General features: G+C 47.6%; 1 protein-coding gene and 1 long non-coding RNA gene across 3 annotated transcripts in view; one reads left to right on the top strand and one right to left on the bottom strand.

Moving 5' to 3' along the window:
• The window catches only part of TCERG1L (transcription elongation regulator 1 like), a 340,750-nt gene that overhangs the window by 292,992 nt on the left and 35,365 nt on the right, over nt 1–12,393 (bottom strand). Inside the window, exon 2 of the mRNA XM_056529021.1 lies at nt 601–744. Coding sequence (XP_056384996.1) covers nt 601–744 — 144 coding nt within the window. The remainder of the gene's footprint in view (nt 1–600; nt 745–12,393) is intronic.
• LOC130281604 (uncharacterized) overlaps nt 8,986–12,393 on the top strand; it is a 79,449-nt gene continuing 76,041 nt past the window's right edge. For both annotated transcript variants that reach the window (XR_008846052.1, XR_008846050.1), the window contains exon 1: nt 8,986–9,503. This is a non-coding gene — a long non-coding RNA (uncharacterized LOC130281604). The remainder of the gene's footprint in view (nt 9,504–12,393) is intronic.

Raw genomic sequence — 12,393 nt, forward strand, 5'->3', positions numbered from 1 at the left:
CTTCACCAGGATATGGAGTTACAGACAATGAATATGTAAATTTAGCCGGTGAAGCCCTGCCCCACTGCTGCGATTCACTAAATTTATCAGAGGATCTTCTGGGGGACATATATCAGGACCTACTGGACATATTTAAGTAAGTGACCCCTCGTTGGACTCCTGTTCACCCACGCTATAACTCATTATATTGGGTTTAGTGTGGGTGTACAGGTGGACAGTTTTCCTTTAACTATTCTATTATTGCAGTATTAGCATTTTTTTTACGTATATTTAAAACAGTGGCCTCTGTTGCAAAACTACAACTCCCAGCATGCCCGAACAGTCAACGGCTGTTCGGGCATGTTGGGAAGTTGTAGTTCTGCAACTTCTGGAGGGCCACAATTTGTAGGGCACTGATCTAAATCAAATCACTCTCTCAATGAGCAGTATAATTTTCCAGCAGGAATTGGGGGTGGTTGGAGCACACACACCCACTTTACCATAGCCAAATTATTGGTGCCCTCCATATGCCCTTCCTATTCATTCTTGATAACATCTTTGCTGCACCCAAATACATTCTGGAAGTTACATTCTGAATAAGAAAATACAAGCGCTAGTTACCTTGCAGTTAGGAGTTTTCTTTTCAACCCACCGTTTTCCAGCATGGGGAGGGATGGTTGACGTGTAAACATGTGGGAAAAGGGGAACAATCTCTACGCTTGAGGATGGTGAAAATCCAAATGCAGGGGAATGAGCTCCAACCCACTGTGAAAGGAAGTATATGACATTAATGATTCCATATACATTAAAATCCACAAACAAGGCCACACAATAGATCTCCTGTGAATGTTAACCCTACTTTGCTTTGTCCGAGATGCTGACAACTGCACCACTGCATCCTTATGTGCATTATCCCTGTACTGTGACATCATTATGAACTTATTCTGACATCATCATGTGCATGACTGGAGGGATTTTAGATACTCAGGATATGGCAAAATAACCAGGGGCGGACTGAAAACACTCGGGGCCCCCGGACCAAAAAAAAAGGCAAGGGCCCCTGCTAGGCTCTGCAGCTCGTCAATCTTCTGCCACACTCCTATTCCACCCAAATCCCGCACACACAATAAACTAAAATTTATATATGTAAGAAACACTTTAATGTAGGTAAATTTCCATGACCAGTAATACTGTTATACAAGGAGCAAATATATACCAAACAATAACTGGATAATACTGCTATACTGTACTGAATAAAATCACTATACACAGACCAGTATACTATAAAGAATCTGTATACAATATAAGAGATTATATACAGGACCATATGGCGGTAGATATCAGCTGCACACAGGATCTGTACACCATATAAGTGATTACAGTTACATTTTGGGACTCACAATTACGTCTTTTCTGATCAGCGGCGTCCTCTTTCCTTTTCTTCTCCATCCGGATCAGACCGCCATGTGGATCATTTAACATCTGCAGGACAAACATGTCAGACTCTGCATTTTTCCAGTGCCCTCCCCTTCTCTACACAATCTTTCCATCTATAGGCCCACAAACTGTAATAATGCCCTCCTTAGTGTCCTGCACAGTAAAAGGGCAGGTAGGTAGGTAGCCAGGTAAACAGGTAACTAGGTCGGTAGATCAGGAAGCCAAATATGAAGGTAGGTGACAAGCCAGTTAGGTAGGGGGCTAGCTAGGTAGCCATGTATGGAGGCCAGGTATGTACATAGTTAGGTAGCTGGGTATGTAGGTAGTTAGATAGCCTGGTATGTAGGTAAGTAGTTAGGTATCCAGGTATAAAAAGTTAGGTAGCCCCCTTTCCCTGTAGGTATAGGCAGCAGAGTTAATGCCCCTTTCCTGTAGGTATAGGCAGCAGAGTTAACCCCCTTCCCCAAAGGAATAGGCAACAGAGTTAGCCCCCTACCCTTCCCCACAGGGATAGGCAGGAGAGTTAACCCCCCCCCCTTCCCCATAGGTATAGGCAGCAGAGTTAACCCCCTTCCCAATAGGTATAGGAACAGAGTTAACCCCCCATTCTCCATAGGTATAGGCAGAGTTACCCTCCCCCTCTTCCCCATTGGTATAGGCAGAGTCCCCCTCTTTCCCCATAGGTAAAGGCAGAGTTACCCCCCTTTCCTCAGAGGTATACGCAGATTTACCCCCCTCCCCCTTTCCCCATAAGTATAGGCAGAGTTACCCCCCTTCCCTATAGTTATAGGCAGAGTCCCCCCTTTCCCCATAGGTTTAGGCAGAGTCTCCCCCCCTTTCCCCATAGGTATAGGCAGAGTTACCCCCCTCCCTCTTTCCCCATAAGTATAGGCAGAGTTATTCCCCCCTCTTCCCCATAGGTATAGGTAGAGTCCCCCCCCCTTTCCCCATAGGTATAGACAGAGTTTCCTCCCCTTTACCCATAGGTATAGGCAGAGTTACCCCTCCTTTCCCCATAAGTATATGCAGAGTTACCCCCCACCCCCTCTACCCCATAGGGATAGGCAAAGCTACCCCCCCTTCTCCATAAGTGTAGGCAGAGTTACCCACCCACCCTCTTCCCCATAGGTATAGGCAGGGTTAAAAAATAAAAGAAAATGATGCTCACCTGATGTCCAACGCAGTGATCTCCTCAGCAGCAGGGGCCCGTGTCTTCTCCCCTCCCAAAGTACAGGTGCAGATGAGTGATCGGCTCCTTTACTGCGTGCTGCGTGGGGGCGGAGGTCACGTCTCTTCTTGTAAGCTGCAGATGCGGCTCAGACAGAGGGGACGCCTTCTCCTGTATTTAAGTGTATTGTACATAACGGAGAAGGCGGCACGGTCTGCTGGGGATCTGGGAGGAGTGTCCTTAACCCGGCCGGGCCCTCGGACGATGTCCAATTGGACTGGCCGGTCAGCCCACCCCTGCAAATAACCGATACAACTACCCCCCACGTACCACCTGCCATTCTCCCCGTCCAACCAACCTTTCCCTATAAAATACACAAGACACGGTTGGAGAAATGGGTTTTTTAACCATTTATTTAACACCATTATAAACATATAAATATTATAAATAGCAATATTAACAATATCAACAGGATATACATAAAATGACCAGAATGACAGAAAGGGTCCCTACAGGTCTCAACTGTATTCCGAAATTTCACCAAACCGAAGGCACAAAATGTTCCTTTTACCCTTGGCCGCAACTCCCAGTGCATGCTTCCATCAAAAACTCCTGGGGCCCCTAAACACCACCAGGAGGCCCAGTCCAGCTGTACCATAACAACTGGCAAACTCTCCTCCATTTCCATACTCTTAATAATATTTATACCATACACACCTCCAAGGACCCTTAGACCTGCCAAAGATGAAAGAGGGAGACACCTCCTGAACTTTCATCCTGCCGCATCCGAACAGCCGTTTCAATGACCTCCTGCAGTGTCAGGGCCCACAGATCCGAACCAACTGCACTCACCTGGCTCACCCTCCAATTCAACATGGTGAACCACAATCCCTCTGTTGCACCAAACAAAACGGCCCACCTCTTTATTCAATTTCACCCCAGCTTTGTTCAAGCATACCACTGACCTAGCATAACGTCACACCCTCCTAGCTACCACGTCAGACCACACCACCACAATACCGGGGAAAGTGGACCACAAACGAAGAAGATCCATCTTAATATCCCGAATGATCTCATGGGAGGGGCCAAACCCATATCGTTCCCCCCGCATGCATCACAATTACATCCGGAGGACAATCAAGCGCCGCATGAAACTGAACCTCTGTTAACAACTGACTCCACAACATACCTCCCATGCCAATCCAATGCAATGCAGCCGCCGACTTGTCAAACCCCAGATGCCCCCCATCAGGACGCACTTCAGCACAACATGCTCCCCTGTGCACATATGAATGTCCAACAATCCATACCAAACAAGGAGAAGGACCTGAAGAACACAATAAAAAAAAGAAAATTCAAGCCACATAAAAAAACACCCCAGAGCACGCAATCACCACCAAAATAACAGCCCCCTCCCCACTACAGAGAATAAGGACGCACATACAAGCAGAACCGGTCCGCCCCCCACCACCCTATCTGCCTAATGTGATCAGCCCCCAAAACCCACCGCGCCGCCTCCGTAGCAGCACCAATCCTGAAGCAATGGGAACTATAATCCACCGCCACCAAACCCTGCACCACCAGACACTGCAGAAAAATGTCAACAAACTGGATACGGGAAAAGAAGGACCCACTGGACGCACCTCCAAAAAACCACTCAAACACCCACAGGACAAATCGAACACATTCCAACAACACCTCCCCGCCTGATCTGTCATAGACCAACGAATCTGACAGCAAACTTCCCCATCCCCAAACAACAAACCGCCCACTGAAGTCTGACTGCACACCACCAATTCGGACACCTGAAAGGCCCCGAAAAGCACCAAAGAAAAAGCCACACGGAACAAAGAAGCCTCGTAAGCATCCCAACATTCCAACTCCACTCAGAAAAACCCAAAGATCAAAAGACACCCGGACGCAGCCCCCCCCCCCCCCCCAATAACAGGGCAAGGCCCTTTTAACCAAAAAATGCTTGGTCACATCCACCTACACCCTGCACGCAAACCAAAATGCTAACGCTAACATGCACACCGTAACTCCAGACACTGACACTCCCAACTCATACAACATGCCAACAAAGTACAACACCACTGACACCCAATCATCCACAGTCGCACAGGCACCTAATTTAACCAACAGCCACTCCAACTCACACCAAACCTTAGAATGTGCAGCCCATGTGTGGTCAGAAAACGAATTCCGAATCAACTCTGTTGCCGACCCCAGACCATGCTCCACAGCTGCTCAGGACAAGGAATCCTGTACTGCTCTGCCTCCGACGCCAGTCCACGAAACCTGTCGCTTTGCGAATGAGAAAGAGAGTCAGCAACAGAGTTGATCACCCCAAGAACATGCACCGCCACAAACTGAGCATTTAAAAGCAGACTACGCAAAACCAAATGGTGCAGCAAGCGTAACACAGGGGGCGAACTGGATGTTTGATTATCAATGGCAAGCACAACCCCCATATTGTCGCAACGAAAGTGCATCCGACGATCCTTCAAAAGCTCACCCCAAATCTCAGCGGACTATCGGAAACAATTAAAGAAGAACCAAGTTAGTCAACAACCCCACCGACCGCCAGGATGCAGGCCACAAGCCTGCACTCCCCTGCCCCTAAAAAAACACCCCAAAACCAATGGACCTGGAGGCATCAGTGAACAACTACAACTCATCTGTCTCAACCACTTCAGCCATCCAAATCGACCTACCATTATAAACCAACAAGAAGGACTCCCACACCACCAAATCCTCCCTCACTTCCACAGACAAACACACAAAGTGGTGCGCAACCATAACCCCAGCCGTATCCATGGCCAAGCAACGACAAAAAACCCGCCCCATGCAAAATGCAAAATCAAAGATTGCACTTCACGCAGCTGCACCTTCCTACGCTGACCACACGGAGCCATGTACTGGCGCAAATCTTCCAATTTATGTGCCAGCAACCAGCACTCCATGAGATCATAGTCAATGATGATACCCAAAAATGTTACCACTGTCACCGGACCTTTCGTTTTGTCAGCCACAAACGGCACCCCAAGACAGAGGGCAGCCGCCTTCATAGTGTGTAACAAAACGGAGCAAGCCCGCAAACCCACAAGACCCAAAAACAGAAAGTCATCCAGATAGTGAAGCAGAAAGACCAGCCAGCCTCTCCGGTCTTACCACCCACTCCAAAAAACAACTAAATGCCTCAAAATATGTACACGAAATACCCATGGGCAAACAACAAGCCACATAATACTGCCCACTCCAATGAATCCCCAACAAACGAAAACTATCCGGATGAATCGGCAACAAACGAAATGCTGATTCAATGTTCCTTAGAAAAAGATGGAAGGCTGCACTCACCACGTCTTTATAAAGTGCTTTATTTCTTCCATGATCTGTGGGGGACACTGCATGCGGGTGCTGTACAGGAGCGACACATGTTTTGCAATTAACCATGCATCGTCTAGCTCTAAATTCATACCTGCAAACTCTGCCTTATATGTACACTTCCCCTTACTACTCACTTGTACCTTGATTAAAGGATCCGGGGCAAACAGTGCTCTCTGTGCGACGCCCGCTCAGACAATCCTGGCTAGACCTTTCCTCCGCATCACGTGAGCCGGCTCACGTGAGCTCAGCCCAACCCACGGTCGGGAGTATCTCCCGGCAAGTGAGCAGGCCAGCATCACTGAGGTGCTGCTCACGTGACCGGGAGTCAGGGCAACCAGGACGTTGCTCTTCAGTGTTATTGATCCTTCTTAACCTAACAAATTGCCCGTATGATATGGAGACCCATATAGCAGGATCTCCCCAATTATTTAAATGACACAAGTGAATTCTTTAAAACCCTGGAAGGGGTTTCCTGGCAGGAGGGGTATAGCCTGCCTCTGTCGATGTGGAGTTCCTCTACACCCAGATTCCCCAAGAAATGGGGGTCCGGGTGGTGGGGGACCTTCTCATCGACATGGACAAGGACCCAAAATTAGTAGAATTTATCTGTGAATCACTCAAATTCATACTTTCCCATAATGCTTTCAGATTTAATGATAAATGGTATCAACAAATTTCTGGTACTGCAATGGGCACTCCAGTTGCATGCACATTTGCAAATTTGTTTTTAACTGCTTTTGACATGATGTTTAATTGGTCATGTTAAAAAAAAAGGCATAATAGCGAAAAGTGCAAGAATTTTCAGGTCTGAAACTAGTGCAAAATCCTTATAATGGAGGAGACAGGCAAAGATAATTATTGCAACAAGAAGCAAAATGGATTTTGCGTACCGAAGCAGCAGGTCCACTAGGACTGATTGAAAAAACAGATACACTGCATGTCTATCTTCTTGTAATTCTTAGCAGTATTGTTTGCTGAATTAGTGTCTGCAAATCAGATTTTAATTGTTGTTCTTGTGAATATTTTTATATTATAGCACACACTGCACTTTTTCCACTTATTGATTACCTTGCAACCTCTGTCTTTACAATAATATGCAGGTTAGTAGGGGTTAAATTGCCCATTCCCTGGAATTTCTCTCCTCCCCCCCCTTTCTGCAAACAGAGAATGTTCTAAGTCCGTAGGATGGCCGACGCTGACAGGATAAGGCAGCGTCCTGGTTGCCCTGACTCCCGGTCACGTGAGTAGCACCTCAGTGACGCTGACGCTGCTCACTTGCCCGGAGATACTCCCGGCTGTGGGTAGGGCTGACCTAACTTGAGCTGATTCACGTGATGCGGAGGAAAGGCCAAGCCAGGATTGTCTGTTCATCCAAGAGTGGCCGGCACACGGGGAGAACTGATTGCCCCAGTTAATATATAAGGCAGAGTTTGCAGGTATGAATTCAGAGCCAGATGATGCGCTGTTAAGCACGAAACACATGTTGCTCCTGTACAGTGCCAGTCCCTTTCTTTTTTGCGGAATTTGAAATGCCAATTCAACATCCGTCTTAGCCAACAAAGCCCCCTTACCAAACTTCAGCACCCACTGAACCGCCGCATCAAAGGCGTGTAAGTATCCGAACAGACATAATTTAACTACCACTCAGCCGGGTGAGACAAATGATGGATCAGCCGATTTTTACCCAGCTCCTTTTTGGGAACCAACCCCAGAGATGAAACCAACAGGTCACCAAAGGGCGGATCCGCAAATGGGCCCACCATGGAACCGGATGCATAGAAATAGAAATGCATAGAAACGGATGCATCTTGGCTTCTCTCACCGGCATGCGAAGAATCAGCAAACTTCCCATTTCCCCGCTTAAAATTACGTGAGAAGCTATGGGCGCCCCCACACCTGGAGCACTCATGCTTAAATTTACAATTGGAGAGAAACTTACAGTGTCTCTAATTGTACTAGCAACCAATGCCCAGGCGCGAACCGACCGACTGCCCAGCTGTTGAGGAACCGTGCAGCCACCCCCTGAAAGGGCTTTGACCCACCACGTGGCGCTGACACCAAACACATCCACAAGCTAATATCCTTGTGGTCTCAGCGCAGTGACGGACGCACCGCCTTGTGTTGTTATTTTGACTCCCCCACAGAGTCAAAATAACAAAAAAGAGCCGAACAATGTTCAGGCGCCTTTTCACCTATCACACTGGCCAAAATGAAGAAGGCCTGCATCCAATTAGAGAAAGTGCGTGGAATCAGCCGCTACTATTGTTTTTCCTCCTCTTCCTTCTTACTTTCACCTGGCTTCTTCCTGTCTAGGTTGAATTTCTCCAAAGGAAGTAAAGAAAAAATGTTTTACTTGTCTCTTCAAATTTTTTCTTTAACCTCCGGCTGCAAGTGTGCACCTAAGGGGCCCTCAAAACACACGTAAACTTCCCCTTTGGCCGCATCCGCCACAGACCCACTGCCCACAGGTGCCACAGACCCTTTGCCCGCAGCAGCCACCACCACAGGCCTGCCCGTAACATTCGCAACAGTACCCTCCAGAGCAGACACCCCTGCAACACCCCTCTGCCACCCAAACAGGTACTGGAGACCCCGAAGGACCCGTCCCCCCAACCCTCTGCGCCAGAACCCCAACAACTGAACTAATAAATCCCAAAAAGGAGCATCCCCACCTGCCAAAACCCCACTTATCACTCATCAAGCTGACCTGAGCCTGCCGACCCAGCAGCCGCGAGTCCTGACATCCGCCCTCTGGATCCGCCAGCTACAGTCCTCTGCGCTGTAGATGAAGAATCGCCAGATGATGCAGGTAAACTGTCAGGCACTCTCAAGGGACCGGCTGTCTCATGTGCCATGGGGGAATCTGTCCCGGAGTCCTCAGAAGCAGAAGAAGGGCTGTCATCCACCAGAGTCCCACTGTAATTCCAGACTTGACCAGCAGAGAGTGCAAGCAGACTAGAATTCCTCGTGGCTGACCTGCCACTCACAGCAGTCTCCTGCGTCCCTGCGTCCGTGCGACAGTTGCAGGAGAAGTAAGGGGGCCGCTCCTGCATCTGACATAGTGGAGGAAGGATCGGCCCTGCTCCCAGCCGACATGGCAGAGGAGGAGGTTCGGGCCGCGCTCCTGCCCCCATCCTCCGCAGGAGACCTGGCCGCATCAACATCCTGGCAGCTCTGGCGGTGAGAAGGAGAAGAGCTGGCAGGCAGGTCCACCCCAGCTGCAGCACCGCTAACAGCCGCCGACCACCTCCAGGATACTCGTGGTTCATGAGGGGGCAACGCAGCTGCTGCAGGCACCCGGGTGTTGATGGGACTCCACACCTAGTGCCGGCATTTAGGAGCCACCTCAGGACTGAAGCACAATGGAGCTCAGGAGCGCCTCGTCCCGTGATGTCGACCTGAAGGGGGGCCCGACACCTCTCCCCCTCCGCTCCCCAGCAGCTGTTCAACCTGCCCCTGAAGCCAAGCCTCACCATGGATGGTGGACGCAGAACGTAGCCAGAGCAGCAAGTCTTTCACGGAAGACATGGCGGTAAGTGTTCTTCACACAGAGCAGACACATCCACTTCTTCACCTTGCTTTCCCGCCACTGTCTGACTCCTCCCCTTCCAGCATAAAAATACTGCTGATACTCCTCCCCCGACTACTGAGCCCCCCAATAGACCCCCCCTCCAAAAAAAAACACCCATTTTAACCTCCAACGTCCCTTGAACAACTTTAACCCCTTAAGTACACTAATACCCCAGTCAAGCCACTACTCCGCTAGGGCGTTACTCTCCACTCCGTACACTCACATTATTACTTTACTGTGACATCATTATGAACTTATTTTGACATCATTATGTGCATTATTACTTTACTGTGACATCATTATGAACTTATTCTGACATCATTATGTGCATTAATACTTTACTGTGACATGATTATAAAATTATTCTGACATCATCATGTACATTATTACTTAACTGTGACATCATTATGAACTTATTATGACATCATTATGTGCATTATTATTTTACTGTGACATCATTATGTGCATTATTACTTTACTGTGACAGCATTATGAATTTACTCTGACATCATCATGTGCATTAAAACTTTACTGTGACATCATTACCTGCATCATTAATACACTGTGAAAATATAATTTGCATTATTTATGTGTTATCACATTATACAGTAAACTTTATTCCTTTATTCCTATTGTGTTTTAGCACTCTTCCCACACTTTGACATCATCATGAGCATTATTCATGTACTGTATTGTGACATCATTATGTGAAATACTCCTCTAAAGCTGACATCATTATGTGCATTATTTCTGAATGTTGTGTTTGCCTATACTGTGTGTTTACTATGCATTCTTATATTACATCTCTACTATGACATTATTTCTGAATGTTGTGTTGTGTTTACCATTTGCATTGTTGTATTATTACTAGCTGAGTACCCGGCATTGCCCGGTTTTTCCATCCTAATCCTTGTAGTGGAGGAAGCTTTTGACTTCATACCCCATCCTCATATATTGTTTTCATATCCCAACCCCATAGCTCATCCTCATACCCCGACCTCCTATCCCGATCTCCTATCCCGACCTCCTATCCCGTCCTCCTATCAAGTCCTCCTATCCCGCCCTCCTATCCCGTCCTCTTATCCTGTCCTCCTATCCCGACCTCCTATCCCATCCTCCAATCCGGTCCTCCTATCCTGTCCTCCTATCCCGTCCTCCTTTCCCATCCTCCTTTCTCGGCCTCCTATCTCGACCTCCTATCTCGACCTCCTATCCCGACCTCCTATCCCGTCCTCCTATCCCGTCCTCCTATCCTGTCCTCCTATCCCGTCCTCCTATCCCGACTTCCTATGCCGACCTCCTATCCCGTCCTCATATCCCGTCCTCCTATCTCGACCTCCTATCCTGTCCTCCTATCTCGACCTCCTATCCCGTCCTCCTATCCCGCCCTCCTATCTCAACCTCCTATCCCGACCATCCCGTGCTCCTATCTCGACCTTCTATTTCGACCTCCTATCCCGACCATCCCGTCCTCCTATCTTGACCTCCTATCTCGACCTCCTATCCCGACCATCCCGTCCTCCTATCTCGACATCCTATCTCGAACTACTATTCCGACCATCCCGACCTCCTATCTCGACCTCCTATCTTGACCTCCTATCCCTACCTCACATCCTGACCCATAATATGTGTACCAGGTATTGAAATATCTCCAGCCGTGCGGAAGTTATGTTGGAACATACATTTCCCATAGACTTGTATGGGACTTTGAACAAAAACCCTGACCCTGGCAAATGGGGGAGAGTAAGGGTTAAATTACATATCCTATGTTTGTTGTTGACATATAAGTAACATGTGTGCCAAGTTTCATGTTAATATCCACTTTGCTTCACATTATAACAATTTCGTACGCCTGTACACACTTTGCGGTTGTTGTGGAATGTGTTGCAGACCTCCATATCGAATCCCTTCGATTTTTCCAATATGATGGTCATCTATGTGGGCAATAAACCGAGGGATTTAATATGCAGGTCTGCAACACATTCCACGACAACCTCAAGGTGTGGACAGGCATACGAAATTGTTACAATGTGAAGCAAAGGGAATTATGAAACTGAAAGCACTGGGCCCCTTAGGTCTGAATGAATGAAATTATTTTAGCTCTTTTCTATGAAATAGCAGAATAATTGTTATGGTCTTTTTGTTTTTAATATATATATATATATATATATATATATATATATATATATATATAATAGCTGAGTACCCGGTATTGCCCGGTTTTTCCTTCCTAATCCTTGTTGAGGAGGAAAATAAACAAAGGAGGAAGCTTTTGACTTCATATCCCGTCGTCATATATTGTTGTCATATCCCAACCATATATCCCGTCCTCATATGCTGACCTCCTATCCAGACCTCCTATCCCGTCCTCCTATCCCGTCCTCCTATCCCGACCTCCTATCCCGACCTCCTATCCCGTCCTCCTATCCCGACCTCATATCCCGACCTCCTATCCCGTCCTCCTATCCCGTCCTCCTATCCCGACCTCCTATCTCGACCTCCTATCCCGACCATCCCGTTCTCCTATCTCGGCCTTCTATCTTGACCTCCTATTCCGACCATCCCGTCCTCCTATCTCGACCTCCTATCTTGAACTACTATTCCGACCATCCCGACCTCCTATCTCGACCTCCTATCTTGACCTCCTATCCCGACCTCACATCCCGACTCGTAATATGTGTACCAGGTATTGAAATATCTCCAGCCCCACGGAAGTTATGTTGGAACATACATTTCCCATTGACTTGCATGTGACTTTAAACAAAAAACCCCGACCCTCACAAATGGGGGTAGTTAAAGGTTAAATTAACTATCCTATATTTTAAGTGGACATATAAGTAACATGTGACCA

This window comes from Hyla sarda, chromosome 7 (assembly GCF_029499605.1).
Source record: "Hyla sarda isolate aHylSar1 chromosome 7, aHylSar1.hap1, whole genome shotgun sequence".
Taxonomy (NCBI): domain Eukaryota; kingdom Metazoa; phylum Chordata; class Amphibia; order Anura; family Hylidae; genus Hyla; species Hyla sarda.